At 58.7% G+C, this 20,272-nt stretch overlaps 2 protein-coding genes across 2 annotated transcripts in view; both read left to right on the top strand.

Moving 5' to 3' along the window:
• The window catches only part of GRIN2D (glutamate ionotropic receptor NMDA type subunit 2D), a 43,636-nt gene extending 33,318 nt beyond the window's left edge, over window positions 1–10,318 (top strand). Inside the window, exons 11-13 of the mRNA XM_059665969.1 lie at window positions 7,165–7,352; window positions 7,536–7,768; window positions 7,971–10,318. Of these exons, the coding sequence (XP_059521952.1) occupies window positions 7,165–7,352; window positions 7,536–7,768; window positions 7,971–9,308 (1,759 nt within the window). The 3' untranslated portion in view covers window positions 9,309–10,318. The remainder of the gene's footprint in view (window positions 1–7,164; window positions 7,353–7,535; window positions 7,769–7,970) is intronic.
• A 1,187-nt stretch (window positions 10,319–11,505) lies between these two features.
• Window positions 11,506–20,272, top strand: GRWD1 (glutamate rich WD repeat containing 1). Its single transcript, XM_059665975.1, has 8 exons — window positions 11,506–11,524; window positions 11,612–11,813; window positions 12,021–12,138; window positions 12,326–12,485; window positions 15,387–15,600; window positions 15,732–15,874; window positions 16,249–16,446; window positions 17,361–20,272. The coding sequence occupies exons 2-8, from the start codon at window positions 11,627–11,629 to the stop codon at window positions 17,676–17,678; spliced, it is 1,338 nt and encodes a 445-aa protein (XP_059521958.1). The 5' UTR covers window positions 11,506–11,524; window positions 11,612–11,626; the 3' UTR covers window positions 17,679–20,272.

Here is a 20,272-nt window from a genome sequence, read left to right as displayed (position 1 = left end):
AACTCAAATTACTCGTATGTCAAATCAGTTTTCACCATTACAATGAATTGAATGCTGGGCTGATGTTGTGGCGTTCACTGTGACGTTCGCTGCGCCAGCTAGCGGTGGGGTATCTGAAGCTGGCTTGTAACCCGAATTTTAGCTCGCACCTCAAAGCAAAAAATCGGCTGAGAGACGGCTCGTATCTCGAAAAACTCGTTAGTCGGGACACTCGTACGTCAAGGCCTCACTGTATTACACTTTTATTATTATAGATATGATTTTTTAAAAATATATATTTTATTGATTTTTTTACAGAGAGGAAGGGAGAGGGAGAGAGTTAGAAACATAGATGAGAGGGAAACATCGATCAGCTGCCTCCTGCACACCCCCTACTGGGGATGTGCCCGCAACCAAGATACATGCCCTTGGCCGGAATTGAACCTGGGACCCTTCAGTCCGCAGGCCGACACTCTATCCACTGAGCCAAACCGGTCAGGGCTAGATATGATGTTTTAATATAGAGAAGGAACAAAAGAGAAAACAAACAATGAGCCATGCCCTGGCCAGGTAGCTCAGTTGGTTACAGCATCGTCCTGATACCCCACTGTTGCAAGTTTGATCCCCGGTCAAGTCACATTCAAAATCAACCAATGATTAAGTAGAACAACAAATCGATGTTTCTCTCTCCTTCCCTCTCTCTCTCTCTCAAATCAATTTTTATTTTTTATTTTTTAAATATATTTTATTGATTTTTTACAGAGAGGAAGGGAAAAGGGAAAGAGAGTTAGAAACATCGATGAGAGAGAAAAATCGATCAGCTGCCTCCTGCACACCCCCTACTGGGGATGTGCCCGCAACCAAGGTACATGCCCTTGACCAGAATTGAACCCGGGACCCTTCAGTCCGCAGGCTGACGCTCTATCCACTGAGCCAAACCGGTCAGGGCACAAATCAATTTTTAAAAGGTTAATAATGAGCCTGACAAGACAGCCCCTGATGTTATGAAAGCTAAAAGGCGTTCATTCATCCACTAAATCTTCACTAAGTTCTCGCACCAGGCACCAGCCTAGGCCCGAGGGTACAGCAGTGGACAGACCCAAGTCCCTGCTCCTGGGGGGCCCCCAGTCCGGGTGGGAGGCAGACAGACGGGTGTGAGAGCAGCTCCCCAGCGGCCTTCCCTGCGGGGGTGGAAACGTCCGGACACGCGCATCCAGCACAGCCACCGCTTCTCCGTCACTCGCCATGTGGTTGCTGCGATGAAGGAACTGAATGTTTTATTTTATTTTATTTTTTTGTATTTTTTAGTTTGGTTTTGTTTTTAATCCTCACCCGAGGATATTTTTCCATTGATTGTGAGAGAGAGAGTGGAAAAGAGAGAGAAACATCGATGTGAGAGAAACACATCGATCGGTTGCCTCCTGCACGAGCCCTGACCAGGGCTGGGGGGTGGGGGGGGTGGGGGGGGGAGCCTGCAACCGAGGTCCGTGCCCTTGACCGGAATTGAACCCGGGACCCTTCGGTTCACAGGCTGATGCTCTATCCACTGAGCCAAACCGGCTAGGGCGAATTTTTAACTTTAGTTAAAATCTGAATTCCAATAGCCACATGTGGCTGGCGGTGACCACCGAGAACAGCACTAGAACATTCCACTCTTACAGAGAAGCTCCTGGATTTGGCAGCTCGCGTGGCCCTGGCCGGCTCACACGCCAGCTGCCAGCGGGGGGCTTGCCCTGCCGCTGAGGGCAAGCGACCGGGTAGGCGGCTGAAATGCATTTCTTCCGAAGAAATAAAGAAACGGCTTCTCTTCCCTCACTTGGGGGGGGGGGGGTCAAAAAGGAAGCATGGAGCCGATCCCTAAGGAAGCAGCCTTGTTTATTTCCTTGGGATCAGGGACGCCGTGTCTGCAAACGCACATCTGCACGCACTCCTCGCTGAAAGCGCACGCTGTTCTCCGCTTGCCTTGTCCATGAGGAACGACTCTCGGCGCCTTTCCCACCTTCATGAAATCTTCCCTCTCGGCTGCGGCGCCCGGCCCACAGAACACCCTCCTCCAAGCGGCCTGAATTCATTCGTTCCGCCTCTGGCCAGGAGGCACCTGCTGTGTGCCAGGTGCTGTTCCAGACTCGGGGCACACAGCCGGGATGGGCCGGGCAAGGGCCGTCCCTCAGGGAATGTACATTCCAGCGGGGTGAGGCGCGCGGGAAACTTAACCACTGAGCAGGTTTGGCTCAGTGGATAGAGCATCGGCCCTCGGACTGAAAGGCCCCGGGTTCCATTCCGGTCAAGGGCATGTACCCCGGTTGCAGGTTCACTTCCCCGACCCTGGTTGAGGCATGTGCAGGAGGCAACCAATTGATGTGTCTCTCTCACATCGATGTCTCTCTCTCTCTCTCTCTCTCTCTCTCTCTCTCTCTCTCTCTCTCTGTCTCCCCCTCCCTCCACTCTGTCTAAAAATCAATAGAGGAGAAAAAATCAAAATCAATGGGAAAAATATACTTGGGGGAGGATTAACAACAAAACAATCACCAAGACCATTTTATAATTACAAGGGGATAAGTGCTACGGACAAAAGTGGGGAGAGGGGGAATGAAGGCATGTGGGGGACCCGGGGAGGAAGCCACCGGCTGAGTATTAAGCAGGGTGCTTGGGAAGGTGTCTCTTGAGCCATCACTTGAAGGGAGGGAGGGAGGGAGCCAGCCAGGCGGGTATCTGGGAGAAGAATGCTCCAGCAGGGGCTGCAGCAGTCCGGAGCTGTGCAAAGGCCAGCGTAGCTGGAGCAGACGCAGTGCGGGAGGTGTGTGTGGGAGATGAGGCCCGAGGAGTCAGGAGCGATGCGGGGGAGTTTGGTGGCTCCTGGCTTTGTTTGTAGCTCAAGGAAACTCTAATGACGCTGAGTGAAGTGGGCAGTCAGGGGAGGGTTGTGAGCCGAGGAGGGGCGGGAGCTGACTCAGATGCTAAGATCCCTTTGGACCGGGCAGACTACACAGGGACGTAAGGACAGACACGGGGTATTTTATTTTCCCCCAAACCTGCGTCTAAACAAAGGCTGTAGGACACGGCTGAGTTTTACTAGAGGTTTAAGGGCAATGGGAGGGGGGAGGAAGTGGGGGGAAGGGAGGGCAGCATTATCTACACTAATAATAGAGGAATATGCAAATTATCCGGGACTCTGTCACAGTAACGACCGAACAGCAGGCTGCGTGGGGCAATCCGGCTGGCAGGGGGGCAGTTGGTAGCAACCAGGCCATGGGGGGGGGCAGTAAGGAGCAACCAGGCTGGAGGGGGGGGCAATTAGGGGCGACCAGGCCAGTGGGCAGAGGCAGTTGGGGGTGACCAGGCTGGCAGGGGGGGCAGTTAGGGGTGTTCAGGCCAGCAGGCAGAGGCGGTTAGGGGTGATCAGGCTGACAGGCAGGCAGGTAAGCAGTTAGGAGCCAGTGGTCCCGGATTGTGAGAGGGATGTCCGACTGCCGGTTTAGGCCTGATCCCCGGGACATCCCCCGAGGGGTCCGGGATTGGAGAGGGTGCAGGCTGGGCTGAGGGGGATCCCCTCCCACCATGCGCAAATTTTGTGCACCGGGCCTCTAGTATTACAGAAGAACAGAGCAAATGATTGAAAGTGAAGGCTCTTAGGTCCCCTCCTCCTGTAAGTCGCTCAAACCTTCCCACCTCTGGAGGCCTTGGTTTGGGGGCTCTCTCTAAAATGCTTCTTGGTCTCTCCCCACCATACCCCTCCCTTGTCCCCCAACAACCCCAAGACTCTCCTTCCGTCTTATCCTCATCCCCAGAGCCTCCATCCCGCCTCTTCAGCGGATTCTGGAAACTCCCAGGTTTTCCTACTTCAACGGGGATGTGGTTCACCTTTCGCCCTCAAGGGCATTTAGCTAAACCAAGAGAAAGTTAGAGAAATTACCATCTGCCTACCAGGCAGCAGTGCCCGCGGGCAGCCCTGGCATTTTTCTTGCCTATCTACATATGTTCCCAGATGTCCGCTGGGATCTCCCTGCCCGTGCGGAGCTATATAAAGTTCATTCAAACGCTTCTCCACTGCTTCCACTCCTTCTCCAGAGCCTTCCTTGCCCCGCCCCCAAAGCTGATCCCTATTTGGGGTGCGTGGACTAATTCTCTCCTGTTCGTTAATTTCTCTGCCACTGCCCTAGCCGGTTTGGCTCAGTGGATAGAGCGTCAGCCTGCGGACTGAAAGGTCCCGGGTTCGATTCTGGTCAAGGGCACATGCCTGGGTTGTGGGCTTGATCCCCAGAGGGACGTGCAGGAGGCAGCCAATCAATGATTCTCTCTCATCACTGATGTTTCTTTTTTAATATATTTTATTGATTTTTTTACAGAGAGAAAGGGAGAGGGATAGAGAGTTAGAAACATCGATGGGAGAGAAACATCGATTAGCTGCCTCCTGCACACCTCCTACTGGGGATGTGCCCGCAACCAAGGTACATGCCCTTGACCGGAATCGAACCTGGGACACTTCAGTCCACAGGCCAGTGCTCTATCCACTGAGCCAAACGGGTTAGGGCTCATCATTGATGTTTCTATCTCTCTCTCCCTCTCCCTTCCTCACTGAAATCAATAAAAAAAAATTTTTTTTTAAAAAATAATAATTTATCTGCAACCAAACACGTACACAGGCATTTCGGTGCACATGTGTGAGTGTGTGTGTGTGTGTGGGGGGGGCATAGACGTATTTACATGGACAGGCAAACAGCTGCCACCCAGTGTCCGGCCACATGCTCTGATTTCTCTCTCTTGCTTCCCCCCTCCCCCCCCCCCCGGACTGTCCAATACTATTTCCATTTAAATTAATTCAAATTAAGTGGAAAGTTCCATCCTTTCGTGGCACTGGCACATTTTGAGAGGCCGAGAGCCACGGATGGCTGGTGGCTGCCCCGCCAGACGGGCCGACGGGATATTTCCATCATCACAGAATGTTCTTTCCCACAATGCTGGTCTAGACAGGACAAGCGCCCCCTTCTGGGAGCTAGCCAATGGTCTGCAGTGAAGATGACCAACATTTCACCCCATACGTATGTCAGTTTAAAAAGTACAGAGCCCTGGCCGGTTTGGCTCAGTGGAGATGGCGTTGGCCCGAGGACTGAAGGGTCCCGGGTTCGATTCCAGTCAAGGGCATGTACCTTGATTGTAGGCTTGATCCCCAGTGGGGTTTGTACAGGAGGCAGCTGATCGATGTTTCTCTCTCTCTTTCTCTCTCCCTTCCTCTCTGAAATCAATAAAGATATATTTTTTAAAAAATAAAATAAGCCGAAACCGGTTTGGCTCAGTGGATAGAGTGTTGGCCTGCGGACTGAAAGGTCCCGGGTTCGATTCCGGTCAAGGGCATGTACCTGGGTTGCGGGCACATCCCCAGTGGGAGATGTGCAGGAGGCAGCTGATCGATGTTTCTCTCTCATCGATGTTTCTAACTATCTCTCTCCCTTCCTCTCTGTAAAAAATCAATAAAATATATTTTTTTAAAAAAATAAAATGAAATAAAAAGCACACACAGTCCTGGCCGGTTTGGCTCAGTGGAGAGAGCATTGGCCCGAGGACTGAAGGGTCCTGGGTTCAATTCCAGTCAAGGGCATGTACCTTGGTTGCAGGCTCAAACCCCAGTGGGGGTTGTGCAGGAGGCAGCTGATAGGTGTTTCTAACTCTCTATCCTTCTCCCTTCCTCTCTGTAAAAATCAATAAAATACATATATATTTTAAAATACATACAGAGTTATACACTATATGGGCTTCTGGGAGTGGTTTGCGTTTTGTTTTTGTTTTTTTCACAGTAATACTCCCTGGACATCTTCAGATGTCAGATCACAGGCACTTATCTTGTTTCATAGAATAGTTACACGGTGTTCCGTGGTGTGGATTCGCTTACTCATTCCTTTATTCTGCAAAGATTTACAACCACCCGGTAGGTACAGGAACAGTGCGAGGTCCCGGCCTGGAACGTGGTGCCCTCGGGCCCTCCCCTCAGGGGCTCGAGCCCTGGGGAGAGGCTGAGGTGAATGCAGTAATCACGGAAATAAGTGCACAATGGCAGCGGTTGTGAAGGAAGCGGCAAGTCCCTCCATGCATCCCTCTGTGAGAGCTGATTCCACGTCCCTGACCCTCTTCCCAGCAAGTTTTAGACGTGGGGGCCGCGTGGGGGAACGCAAGCAAATGAAGAGGGTGCGTCTGGGCCTGCATTTCCGGGTCTGAACAGTGGGGATACTAGCTTCTACCTTGCCCGGCGGGCGTGGCTCGGGGGGTTGAGCGTCGACCTAGGAACCAGGAAGTCGGGGTTCGATTCCTGGTCAGGGCACAAGCTCAGGTTGTGGGCTCCATCCCCAGTGTGGGGCGTGCAGGGGGCAGCCGATCCATGACTCTCTCTCATCATTGATGTTTCTCTCTCTCTCTCGCCTTTTCCCTTCCTCTCTGACATCAAAAAAACATATGTATTTAAAATAAGTAAATAAGCCCTAACCGGTTTGGCTCAGTGAATAGAGAGTCAGCCTGCGGACTCAAGGGTCCCAGGTTCGATTCCGGTCAAGGGCATGTACCTTGGTTGCGGGCACATCCCCAGTAGGGAGTGTGCAGGAGGCAGCTGATCGATGTTTCTCTCTCATAGATGTTTCTAACTCGCTATCCCTCTCCCTTCCTCTCTGTAAAAGATCAATAAAATATATTTAAAAATAAAAAAATTAAAAATTAATTAATTAATTAAAAACAGTTTCTACCTTCTGGTAAGGTGGTGAGGATTACACGAGTTATTTAAGTAGATGGACAGTGCCTGGCACAGTATTAGCGACCAGTAATGTTGTATTATTATTTCCATGGCTCCCTTTTTGAGCCTCAGCCCCTCTTCAAAAGGGAGGCCTCCTCCACTTAGGCCTCCTCTGGAGGACTCTGGTGAGGATTCAACCAGTAATTATTTCGGCGCCGTCACAGCCAACATCTCTCCAGCCCTCCCTCTGCACCAAGCACCATCTAACCTTCGCAGCAACCCCCGGGGAAGTGCCGCTGTTGTCCCCATTTTACAGATATTGGCACTGAGGCACAGAGAGGTGCCCGCTTGCTCAAGGAGCGTTATCAGTGACGGGAGCCGTTGGAGGTGAGGGGTGGTGGGGTTCGGGGCTGGGCCATGAGGGCATTGGGGTGCGACTGACCCTGCCCTTTATGCCCCCCGGCCTCCAGGAAGCTGGACGCCTTCATCTATGACGCGGCTGTGCTCAACTACATGGCCCGCAAGGATGAGGGCTGCAAGCTGGTCACCATCGGCTCCGGCAAGGTCTTCGCCACCACGGGCTACGGCATCGCCCTGCACAAGGGCTCCCGCTGGAAGCGGCCCATCGACCTGGCGCTCCTGCAGTTCCTGGGGGACGGTGCGGCTGCAGAGGGGGCCTGGGGGAGCACGGGGGCGGGGGGGGGGGGAGCCCTGGGTCCCACAGAAGGAGGGGATGAGGACCAGGGCACCAAGGTGGAGGGCCTAGACTCCTCTATCAGAGGCGGGTCCTCGAGGGATCGCTACAAAGGTGACCTCTGACCTCTGACTGCACTCCCCCCAGATGAGATCGAGATGCTTGAGCGGCTGTGGCTCTCCGGGATCTGCCACAACGACAAGATCGAGGTGATGAGCAGCAAGCTGGACATCGACAACATGGCAGGCGTCTTCTACATGCTGCTGGTGGCCATGGGCCTGTCCCTTCTGGTGTTCGCCTGGGAGCACCTGGTGTACTGGCGGCTGCGGCACTGCCTGGGGCCCACCCACCGAATGGACTTCCTGCTGGCCTTCTCCAGGGTAGGGGGAGGCGTGGGGGGCGGGGGAGGGAGGGGGAAGGGGGGAGGGAGGCAAGGGGACCCGCAGGTGGAAACCCGCCGGGAGGCCCGGCGTGGGAGGGACCCGGCGGGGATGCGCGGGAGGAGGGAGGGGTGGGGCCGGGGTCCTGGGGCCAGGGTCCCAGGCCCACAGCGCTGACCCCGCCTCCCCCGCGGCCCCGCAGGGCATGTACAGCTGCTGCAGCGCCGAAGCCGCCCCGCCGCCCGCCAAGCCGCCGCCGCCGCCGCCGCCGCAGCCGCTGCCCAGCCCCGTGTACCCGGCCCCGCGCCCCGCGCCCGGCCCCGCGCCCTTCCTGCCCCGCGAGCGCGCGGCGGTGGACCGCTGGCGCCGCGCCAAAGCCGCGGGGCCGCCGGGGGCCGCGGGCCTGGCCGACGGCTTCCACCGCTACTACGGCCCCATCGAGCCGCAGGGTCTGGGCGTGAGCGAGGCGCGCACGGCGCCCCGGGGCGCGGGGGGCCGCCCGCTGTCCCCGCCGGCCGCGCAGCCCCCGCAGAAGCCGCCGCCCTCCTACTTCGCCATCGTGCGGGACAAGGAGCCCGCCGAGCCCGCCGCCGGCGCCTACCCCGGCTTCCCGTCCCCGCCCGCGCCCCCCTCCGCCGCCGCGGCCGCCGCCGTCGGGCCGCCGCTGTGCCGCCTGGCCTACGAGGACGAGAGCCCGCCGGCGCCCGCGCGCTGGCCGCGCTCCGACCCCGAGAGCCAGCCGCTGCTGGGGCCCGGCGGGGGCGGCGCGGGGGGCGCGGGCGGCGCGGGCGGCGGGGCTCCGGCGGCGCCCCCCCCGCGCCGCGCCGCACCGCCCCCGTGCCCGTACCTCGACCTGGAGCCGTCGCCGTCGGACTCGGAGGACTCGGAGAGCCTGGGCGGCGCGTCGCTGGGCGGCCTGGAGCCCTGGTGGTACGCCGACTTCCCCTACCCGTACGCCGAGCGCCTCGGGCCGCCGCCCGGCCGCTACTGGTCGGTCGACAAGCTCGGGGGCTGGCGCGCCGGCAGCTGGGACTACCTGCCCCCGCGCGGCGGCCCGGCCGCCTGGCACTGCCGCCACTGCGCCAGCCTGGAGCTGCTGCCTCCGCGCCATCTCAGCTGCTCGCACGACGGGCTGGACGGCGGCTGGTGGGCGCCGCCGCCCCCGCCTTGGGCCGCGGGACCCCCGCCGCGGCGCCGGGCCCGCTGCGGGTGCCCGCGGGCGCACACTCACCGCCCGCGCGCCTCGCACCGCGTGCCCGCGCCCCCCGCCCCGCACCACCACCGGCACCGGCGCGCCGCTGGGGGCTGGGACCTCCCGCCGCCCGCGCCCACCTCTCGCTCGCTCGAGGACCTCAGCTCGTGCCCCCGCGTCGCCCCCGCGCGCCGGCTCACCGGGCCCTCCCGTCACGCGCGCCGGTGCATGCACGCGGCGCACTGGGGGCCGCCGCTGCCCGCCGCGTCCCACCGGAGACACCGGGGCGGGGACCTGGGGACCCGCCGGGGCTCGGCGCACTTCTCCAGCCTCGAGTCCGAGGTATGACGCGGCCCCGGGGGCCCGCCCGCCCCCTCGGTCAGCGCAGGCCACGGCCCGAGGGGGCGCGCGCAGTGGAGAGGACCCGCGTGGGATGGGAAAGAGAAAGGTGGCACTGGCCGGACCCCGCCTGGAGCAGCGCCCTGTGCCCCTTCGTTTTCGGGGCACCGTGAGCCGGAGGGGATTTGGTCTCCGGAATCTCACCCCGCTTGGGAGCGGGGGGGGGGGGGGGGCGCAGAGGTCTCGGAGCCCACTGGACATTTTTTAAAACCCGACAAGGGCTTTTTAACGTCACCAGATGGGGCGGGAGGTGGGGGGGTCGCGCCACGCCCGCGCCCCACCCCCACGCCCGGGGCCGTGGCCCCCACATCACTGTGCAGCTCCCCGGCCCCGGCCACGCCTCCGGGGAAGCCCGTTTTTAACCTTCCATCCATTGGGACTCAAAACTGTGAGACGCATTCGCCAAACTGTGACCCTCCTAGACCTTGGCCCCGCCATACAGAAACCCCTGACCCCAGACTGTGACTTCCGACCCCTACCAATGGTCATCCGACCCCAGACTGTGACCTCTGACCCGAAACTGTGACCCGAACCCCAGACTGTGCCCCGACCAGACTGTGCCCCTTGACGTCAAACCGGGACACCCCCCCCCCTCCTTTTCCACCCCGGGTCACATTTCCCTATTTTGACTTAGGACACACCCCCAACGGAAGCCTCGCCTCCCCCGCCCCGCTCCGCCCCCCAGCGTTGATCCCACCCTTTAGGGGCCAAAACCTCCCATCCAGTCGCACCTCACTACCTACCCCAGGTGCCACCAAACACACCCTCTCCAAACCTCACCCTTACCTGTGACCCTTCAGTGATGACCCGGCAGACCCCCCAAAGCCTCCTCTTCCCAGATCTCCAGCCGGGTCTGGAGCTGGGTTGTGGAGGGGAGGGTCTGGGAGTCCACACTCTCCACCCACCTTCCTTCCCTCTCTCCTGGTCCACCTTGCAGTGTTTGGAATAAACCATGTTTTTATGCCTCCTCAGTCCAAGTGTGAGCTTCGTGTCTGTCTCGTAGCGCCCCCCCCCACCCCCACCCCCAGCACCAGCACCCTCAAACCTGTGAAGGAAACAAACTGAGAGGAGTCCCACCGAAGGAAGGGGCAGAAAGAGAATTAGAGCGAGAGCAGAAACCCTGGAGGGAGGCGGGAGACAAAGACCCAGAAAGAGGAGGTGAAAAAAGACCCTGAGAAGGGGCAGGGGTGGACAGAGACCTGGAGATATGGGGGACAGAGAACTCAGGAAAGATGCAGGATCAGACCATTTCAGGATCAAGTCGAGGGTCCCATTCCTATGGCTACGGTCAACGAGGCGTGCAAGATTCTTAATATCCTGCCCATGCATGTGAGGAGCGTGTCTAATACATTTCAGCCAATCCACGTATCTTGAATAGCGTTAATCTCACCAAGGAGAATCTATCTCTAACATTTCATTATGCCAATTAGCCAAACCTCTGCTGCTGATGGGCGATAAGGAGAAGCACTTGTAACAGCTGCCTCCAGAGGGTGGACTTTCTGATTAAGTGCTCGCTGACCATAGCTGCAATGTGAAGTCCTTGGTTAGGCACTTGACTGCCCCGAGAGGGTAGATTCAACCGACTAACTCACGCGTAATATCATCCTGCTTACATTAAGCATTTTGAAATAAATTAAAGCCATCATCACAAGGAGGGGAGAAGAAACCGGCGTTATGGGTCTTCAGAGAACAGAAACCTACACTCCTTGTCAGTAAGAGCTCTTATTTGCATACATGAATAATCATCTGAGCGAAAAGAAAGCTCTGGGAATCAAAGGTGGAAAAATGGAGTGGAGGCTCTGAACTCTGAGTCTAGTAACATAATTAAAGCATAGTGATTAATCACAAAAACAATATGTAATTATATATGTGTTTTCCGATGGTCTTAGGCGACCCCTGTGAAAGCGTCGATCGACCCTCCAAAGAGGTCGCGACCCACAGGTTGAGAACCTCTAGTGGATGGGGCGCCAGGCCCCCCCAGAGAACTACAACTCCCAGGAGGCCTTGCGACGGCTCCGCGGAAGAGCGCCTCAAAGTTATGCGGAGCTGGTGGTCTCCGGGTATCCACCACCCGCCTCCAGGGCTAAACCAGGGCGCGGTTACCTTGTTCTCCTTCTCCCTCTCCCCACCGCCCTCTGTAATTGGTGAACTGGAGAGTTTCCAAGGTAACGGCGCCGCCTGGCGGATCTCGGAAGGGGTGGGGGCGGGGAAAAGCGCAAACCGGAAGTGACGCTCTCCCCTCGCGCCGACAGCTAGAGGCTTCGAGGATGGCGGCGCGCAAGGGTCGGCGGCGCACGTGTGAAACCGAGGAGCCCATGGAGGCCGAGTCCCGCGACGCTGGGTCCGAGGGCCCGACCCAGGTCTATCTGCCCGGCCGGGGACCGCCGCTGCGCGAAGGAGAGGAGCTGGTCATGGACGAGGAGGCCTACGTGCTGTACCACCGAGCGCAGACCGGTGGGTGGGCACCCAGACCCCGGCCCCCGGGGAAGGAGGGAGCTGGAATCCTGGGTCCTGGGGGGCCCAGGTCCTGAGCCTTTAACTTACTAGTAAGAGGCGCTCTGAAAGGGAAGACTGGGGTCCTGAGAGGGGTGGCGTCACACTGCAGGGCGCTGAGATCCCGCCGCCCCATCATGGCTTTCCAACCGCTCCTTCCCTCCCCAGGCGCCCCCTGTCTCAGCTTTGACATCGTCCGGGACCACCTGGGGGACAATCGCTCCGAGCTTCCTCTGACACTTTACCTGTGTGCCGGGACCCAGGCGGAGAGCGCCCAGAGCAACAGGTGAGTGGGCCCTGAGGCTTGCCCAGGAGTCCAAGCCCCAGCCTCTTCCTGCCTCAGAGTCCAGGACTCAGCCTCCGGCGGCTCCCCTTCCCCGGGGACCCAGGAGGCAGGGCTTCCGGCTTCGGCCTCCCGCAGACCCAGCAGTTGGGGTGTCCCCGCGCCTCAGTCACATCCCACTTTCCCCCAGATTGATGATGCTTCGGATGCACAATCTGCACGGGACCAAGCCCCCGCCCTCAGAGGGCAGCGATGAAGAGGAGGAGGAAGATGAAGAGGAGGAGGAAGATCGGAAGCCTCAGCTGGAGCTGGCCATGGTGCCCCACTACGGCGGCATCAACCGAGTCCGGGTGAGCGCGGCCTAGCAGTCTGCTCTGCGTCTCAGTCTCCGGGGCACGCCCCTACTCTCCCGTCTGTGCCTGCACCTCCTCACGCCCGTCAGCTTTTGGGACAGCATCGGGCACATCATTTTATATGTTAGTTTACATATGTCTTAGCTATTCTGAATTGTCGCTGGGTGCTGTGGGGTGTTTTTTAATTATTATTTTATTATTATTATTATTATTGTTGTTGTTGTTTAGAGTATTACAGATAGTAGTACATATGTCTCCTTCCCCCCCCCAACCCCCACCCCCATTGACCTTCCCCCGGCCACCCCTACCCCCCAGCACATGCCCTCACCCCACCCTCCCCTGTGTCTTGTGTCCATTGGTTATGCTTATATATGCATGCATACAAGTCCTTCAGTTGATCTCTTACCCCCCGCCCCCCAAACACTGCCCAGCCTTCCCGCTGTAATTTGACAGCCTGTTCCACGCTTCTCTGCCTTTGTATCTATCTTTTTGTTCATCAGGTTATATTTTTTGTGGGGTTTTTTTTTTTTTTATATTCTGTGAAATGGTGAGAGTTGCAAAACTTGCCTGTTGTAAGGATCACATAGAATAACGTACAATTCTTTCTGTAACTGAAATACAGTTATTTCAGGTGCTTAGAAACAGCACCTGGCTGTAATGTGAGTGTCTGTGTGTTTTCTGTTATTTTTTCAGGAACTGTCCTGAGGTTACTCTTGTGGTTTAGGGTTATAGCATCTTCTGATCAGGTTGATGCAGGGGTGGGCAAACTTTTTGACTCGAGGGCCACAATGGGTTCTTAAACTGGACCGGAGGGCCGGAACAAAAGCATGGATGGAGTGTTTGTGTGAACTAATATAAATTCAAAGTAAACATCATTACATAAAAGGGTACGGTCTTTTTTTTTCAATAGTTTTATTCATTTCAAACGGGCCGTAGTTTGCCCACGGCTGGGTTGATGTGTGAGTTAAAGGAGGTGACATATAAGCAGCACTTGGAGCAGTGCGTGGCCGGTGGTTCTTGCTGTGCGTTTCCACTGAAGTGTTAACATGTTTTAGGTACTGTTTTGGACTCTAGGGATTTAACAGGGAGCAGAAGGTCTCTGGCTGCTTGGAATTCTATGCTGCTGGAGAAGGGACAAGAGCAAAACAAGGAGATGTGTACTGTGTCGAGGTGCTAAGTGTTGTAGAGAAAAAAATAAAGTCAGGTAAGGGTGTAGGGTGCTCCTCTGTGGGTTGCTATTTTAAATAGTGTGGCCTGGGAAGTATTCACTGATCAGGAGCCGTTCACACAGAGACCCACAGGAAGGGAGGGAGTAAGCCAAGGGTGTGTGGAAAAGGTTTGCAGGCAAGGAAAGCAAGTGCACAGGCCTGGGGCGGACTTGGCACGTTGGAGGAGTTGTTGAGAGACGCTGGGGAGACCAGTGTGCTTAGAGCAGAATGAGCAAGGGATGCAGCGACAAGATTCCGGGGGTGGGCCCCGACGAGACAGATTGTTTAGGGCCTTGTAGCCCATTGTAAGGACTTGGCGAGACGTTGGAAGCCATGGGAGAGTTTGGAGCACAGGCAAGGTGGGATCTGATTTGTGTGTTTTGTGTGTTTTTTTAATTATTAAATCTTTATTGTTCAGATTATTACATTTGTTCCTCTCTTTTCCCCCCCGTAACTCCCCCTGACTTGTGTTTTCATTCCTCTACCCGCTCTGTTGAGAAGAGGCTGCAGGAAGGCAAGGGCAGCGGACAGTCCTGTGGGGGCTATAGTTCGGGAGAAGGATGACATCAGTAGCAACGTATGAGACAACAGTAGGGGTGGTGGGAGGGATAAAAGCGATGCTTTTTTTTTCCTTCTTCCCCAGTTCTCACCGGGGGATAGTTTTCCATTGTTTTTTTTTTTTTTTTAGGGAGAGTGGAAGAGAGAGGGAAAGACAGAGAGAACATCGATGTGAGAGAAACACATCCATTGGTTGCCTCCTGCATGAGCCCCAACCAGGGCCCAGGCCGGGGAGGAGCCCGCAACCCAGGTAGGTGCCCTTGACTGGAATCAAACCCGGGACCCTTTGGTCCGCCGGCCGATGCTCTATCCACTGAGCCAAACCTGCCTGGGCGAAGTGGTGCATTTTTACTGGAATCAGCACAGGTGTCGGGTTGAGGAAGAGACAAGTCGAAAATAGGTCCTGCAGTTTGGGGAGGAGTAGTTTGCAGTCGGCGATTAGGAGCTTGGCTTTTTATTTTTTATTTTTATTTTTTATTGATTCTTTACAGAGAGGAAGGGAGAGGGATAGAGAGTTAGAAACATCGATGAGAGAGCAACATTGACCAGCTGCCTCCTGCACTCCTCCTACTGGGGATGTGCCCACAACCAAGGTCCATGCCCTTGACCGGAATTGAACCTGGGACCCTTCAGTCCGCAGGCCGACGCTCTATCCACTGAGCCAAACCGGTTTGGCTAGGAGCTTGGCTTTGATCGCGTGAAGTTTGATGTGAGTCTGGAGCTCGAGAAGGAGGTCGGGCTAGGTGCTGCTGGAAACCCTAAGGCTGAACGGGACCTCCTGTGAGCAAACGGACTGAGGCCTGAGGCCTGTGACTCCGACATTGAGAGGGTAGCAGAGACCAGGGCTCTGACGAGGGCTGGTGGGGACTACAGCCTTCATTCCCAGGAGTCTTAAAGGAGCTTTGTTCTCCCACCACCACCTCTACTGCAGGGTGGGGAGTGGTCCCAGGTACCACGCTGGTCTTGCAGACTGGTCCTTTCCTGCAAAGGATTCTGGGGGTTGTTGTCCCAGCCCCGGGGGTGGGGGGGCCGAGGAACTGCAGTCCTAGTTCTCCGGGATGCTAGAAGCTGTGGTCACCAACCTGAGCCTCCTGCCCCTCCCAGCTCACCTCCCCTTCCTTCTCCCCGCCAGGTGTCTTGGCTGGGCGAGGAGCCGGTGGCTGGGGTGTGGTCAGAGAAGGGCCAGGTGGAGGTGTTCGCGCTGCGGCGGCTTCTGCAGGTGGTCGATGACCCCCAGGCCCTGGCCGCCTTCCTCCGGGACGAGCAGGCTCGCGTGAAGCCTATCTTCGCCTTCGCTGGCCACATGGGCGAGGGCTTTGCCCTGGACTGGTCCCCCCGTGTGCCCGGTGAGTCCCTGGGGTTTGCACTTGGTCCTGGGGTGCCAGAGGGAGCAGGGTCGGCAGCAGGGGTGGGTGCTGACTCCAGGGAGGGGACTGCGCTGGGCCAGCTGGGACCAGGTCGTGTCCCGTCCCCCCAGGGCGCCTGCTGACCGGTGACTGTCAGAAGAACATCCACCTCTGGACGCCCACGGACGGCGGCTCCTGGCATGTAGACCAGCGGCCATTCGTGGGCCACACACGCTCCGTGGAGGACTTGCAGTGGTCCCCGACCGAGGACACGGTGAGGCAGGGCTGGGGCTGGATTCCTGGGTCTTGGGTTTTTTACTGTATCTTTTTATTGGTGTCAGGGAGGAAGGGAGAGGGAGAGAGAGAGATAGAAACATCAGATGAGAGAGGATCATGGATCGGCTGCCTCCTACACACCCCCTGCTGGGGACCCAGCCCACCACCCAGGCATGTGCCCTGCCTGCGAATCGAACCAGTGACCTCTTGGTTTCTGGGTCAACAGTCAGCCACCTGAGCCATACCGGCGGGGCTGGATTCCTGGGTCTTAAAGGAGGAGGGGCTGGGGCAGGTCCTAGTGAGGGGCCCACAACTAGTACCTGGTCTCGGGTGGGGTGCAGGGAGCCCCGGTCGCTCAGACTCCTCTTCCAGGTATTCGGCTCCTGCTCAGCTGACGCCTCCATTCGCATCTGGGACATCCGGGCCGCCCCCAGCAAGGCCTGCATGCTCACCACTGCCGCCGCCCACGATGGGGACGTCAACGTCATCAACTGGAGCCGCCGGGAGCCCTTCCTGCTCAGCGGCGGGGATGACGGGGCCCTCAAGGTGTGGGACCTGCGGCAGTTCAAGGTACGCTCCCAGCTGGGCGCCTGGAGAAGCTCCTGTTCCCACAGCCGCTGGGGTTTGTGGGTCTGCCCTCTGACGTGGTCTCCGACGCCAGAGCTGGGAGCGCCTTTCACTGGCCCAGCCCCTTCGGGCGACGATGGGGGAGCGGGCTCCGCAGGGGGATGGCTTGGGGCTGATGTGGAAGCGCCGTTCTTCCAGCCGGAGAGCTGACAAGAGACAGAAGAGGCAAAGACCTCCGGCGCCCAGCTCCCTCGCTGCAGGGGAGGAGACAGGCATAGAAAGGCCGGGAGCCGATGTGACACATGGCCCAGCTACGCGCCGATTGTAGCGCCGACTGTCGCGCTGAGAGGGCTGGGCAGGAAGCCTTGCTGTGTCTGGGATCCCTCTGAGCAAAGCCCCCACTTCACAGGGCTCTGCGCCTTCCCGGGCCGCCGTGTCCTAACCTGCTTCCCTGCCCGTGTAATGGGCTCTCTGGCATCACCCCTGGGCGGTTTCCAGAAAAGGATCCCAGCCCCAAGGCAGGTGCATGGCCGAGCTGATTGGGACTTTGGGGGCCCTTCTCCAAGTCAGCCCCTTTGGGGAGGAAAAGCAGCTTCTTGGTTCTTTGCGTCTGCTGCTCCTGGAGCCTGGGAGCCCTGCTTCCGCCCCTTAAGGCCATAGGACCAGTGGGGAGGACACCCCCTTCCTGGGAGGGGCTCCTGGGAGGTGAAAGCAGGGTTCCCAGCAGCCCCTGGGACATAGGCCATTGTTACCAGCTGTACCTCCCCCTCTGTCCCTTTCCGAGAATCTGGGCTGGTGGGGGCTCAAGGATGGAGCCCTGGTTGAACCCCGAGGCTGGAGAGGGTTGGGGCTCTGCCTGGGGTACCCCAGGACTCCGGCTGCGGTGCTCAAAGCCCCTGCCTCCTGTTTCCCCACAGTCTGGCTCCCCGGTGGCCACTTTCAAGCAGCACGTGGCCCCCGTGACCTCCGTCGAGTGGCACCCCCAGGACAGCGGGGTCTTCGCAGCCTCGGGTGCAGACAACCAGATCACACAGTGGGACCTGGCCGTGGAGCGGGACCCCGAGGCGGGCGACGCGGAGACCGACCCCGGGCTGGCGGACCTCCCCCAGCAGCTGCTGTTTGTGCACCAGGGCGAGACCGACCTGAAGGAGCTGCACTGGCACCCGCAGTGCCCCGGGGTCCTGGTCAGCACCGCCCTGTCCGGCTTCACCGTCTTCCGCACCATCAGCGTCTGAGCGCGGCCTGGCAGCTGACGGTGAGGGTGGTTTCCTGGAAGGGACTCGCTCAGATCTGCGGACCGGCCCTCCTCCAAACAAGGACTTCGCTCGGCCTGTTGGCCACCAGCATGGATTCTGCTTGACTTGCTGTTCTTTAAAGGGCCTTGGTTTGGTCTGAGGACCCCTCCAGCCGCGGGACTTGGTTTGATCCATGGCGCTCTGAGACAGCGGTCGCCAGCCTTCCGGACCTCGCGGAGCACCACTGGCTGGCGACCACTGCTCTCAAACCCCTGGGTTTGGCTCCAGCAGCCCCACCCATCCAGAGACGTGGTGCAGCCCAGGGACTCACCCCCACCCTTCAGGGGACGCTGTTGGCCCATTTCGAAGGTGGGCCTGTGTGGCCCCGATTACTAGGGATATTTTGTCAGCTGAGGCACTTGGCTTGACCCTTTGACCTCAGGGAACTCAAGTGCTTTGCAATGACTGGACCGAGTTTGAGGGGTGGGTCCCCCCGGAGGGTTAAGTTTTGCCAGGACTCCCCAGTGGGGGCTGCGTGGGCTTTCTCCCCTCCTCTGTGCTGAAGGCAGGCACTGTGGAGGGAGGAAAGTCGGGGGGGGGGGCCCTAAGAGCCAATAAAGGAGGGAATAGGCCTGATGTCTGAGACTCGTCCTCCTGGCCGCTTCCCTGAGAGGAGACGGGGAGGAGCCGGAATCTGGCAGCTGCTCCAGCCCTCACCCCATTGGGTGCAACCCCAGTCTGCCTTCCCTACATTTGATTCCATCCGGGACTCACTCCGGGTCTCCGGAGGGCATCTCACCTGTGACCCCCAACTTTTTAAGGCTTTGTCTCAGAACCAGGCCCCCCCATTTCTCCTTCAGTCACTGTCTCCTTTATCCTAATCTCACCCCGTTTGGTCCCTCATCCATGTCCCCAGCTTCCCGTGTCTCCTGGCCCCCAGGCTCTGTCCCTCCCCCTCCTGTGTCTCTGCCACCTCTCCAGCTTCCTGGGCTGCAGCCCAGCCGCCTGCCTGGCTGTCATCCCTGGCTCCCCCTCTGCGGCTCTGAGCTGGCCCCACCCCCTGTCCCCCCCTCGGGCCAGGCCTCTGATCCGCCTGTGGACACAGAGGTTGGGCGTCCGGCACAAGGCCCCTGGGGCTGAGGACAGACCGCAGCCATCAGCACCCACCGAGGAGCCCCCCGTGGAGGGTATGGGGGTGGGCCGCCCCACCAGGTACGTGCTCCATGCAGAGGCCTGGGCCGGGGTCCCGGGCTGAGGGCCACCCCACCTCCTCCCACCCCCTGCTTGCTTGGGCATCTGCTCCAGCACCCCTGCCCCCCATGCTTGCTGTTCCCACTCCCCCTCGGAGAGGTCCAGTCTTACCCTCGGTGACGGTCCAGCCCCAGAACAATTGCTCCCTTCAAGTTTGGTGCCTCCGACTGACCCCATCCGCATTTTGTGCTTTTTTTCACTGCCCCCCTCCCCCCCGCATCCTCCATCTCAACGGAGCCTCTTTCTTGCCCCGTCTCTGTGTCTTCCGTTGGTCTCTGCCTTCCATCTCCCATCTTGCCCTTTCCTAAGACACGATCTCCATGACTTGCCCAGTTGCTCCTCATCTGCCTGTGTTGCTGTTCTCTCTCCCTGGGTCTCTGTCCCCCACCCATCTCCCCATTGTCTGTCTGCTTCCCTCTGAGCCTCTGGGTCCCTGTCACTCTGTCTGTCCCTCTCTCTCTGTCCCTATGCCCGTCCCTCTGGGTCTCTCCACGCCCCCCCCCCCCCCAATCTCGGTTCTCTCTCTTTCTCAGGCTCCCTCTCTTCCTGCTCATCTCCGATCCTGTGCCCTTGTCTTGGCCCAGGCTCTGCCCCCACACTCCCTCCTGTCAGTCTCTGCCCCCCAGCCTGCTTCCCAGACCCCACGGGGAGTGAGGGCGGGGGACATACCGGCTCTCGGGGAAGTGTGCGAGTGTTTCTTGGGGGAGGAAGGGAGGGAGGCTGGGCCTGGGCGGAGCCTCTTGGCCTCAGATTAGGCAGTGACTTTGACCGAAGTTAAGGCACCTTAAGCCCCCATCTCCTTTATATGGAACGTTAAGCTGCTCTCCTGGGGCAGGTCAGGGGGGGCGGGGAGGACTTAGGCTCTGGAGCCTTTCCCTCCAGCCTGCTCTGCGGGGCAGGGGGCGCCCTGAGTCCGAGGAGCACCCGCCCATGGGAGCTGGGCCATGGGTGCAGGCAGGAGGGGAAGCCCCTGCCCCGTCTGCGTGGGAAACGGACTCGGTCCTGTCGGCCTTGGGCTGAGTGTGGGCCTCGGTTTACTTGGGAGGCAGAGTCCTGGGTTGGGAAGGCTCAGAACCCAAACTGGCACCCACCCTCACACTGCCTGGGTCTGGCCGGGTCTCAGCCTGTGGCCCAGAGCCGTGACCCTGACCTCCCAGCATCCTGAGCGGTGGGGTCCGGTGGAGCCCAGGGCGTGGGCGGGGACACCCAAGGAGCTCTCCTGGGGCCCAGCACAGGGCAGGTGCTCAGACCCGCCTATGACAAGGGGCCCGTGCTCCGAGGCTCCGGCTTCGGCACCCAAGGGCCCAGGTGGGAGGGACCTGAGCCAAGGGACGGACCAGTGG

The sequence above is a fragment of the Myotis daubentonii genome, chromosome 15 (genome assembly GCF_963259705.1).
Source record: "Myotis daubentonii chromosome 15, mMyoDau2.1, whole genome shotgun sequence".
NCBI classification, from domain to species: Eukaryota; Metazoa; Chordata; class Mammalia; order Chiroptera; family Vespertilionidae; genus Myotis; species Myotis daubentonii.
This window is presented reverse-complemented; position numbering and strand designations above follow the sequence as displayed.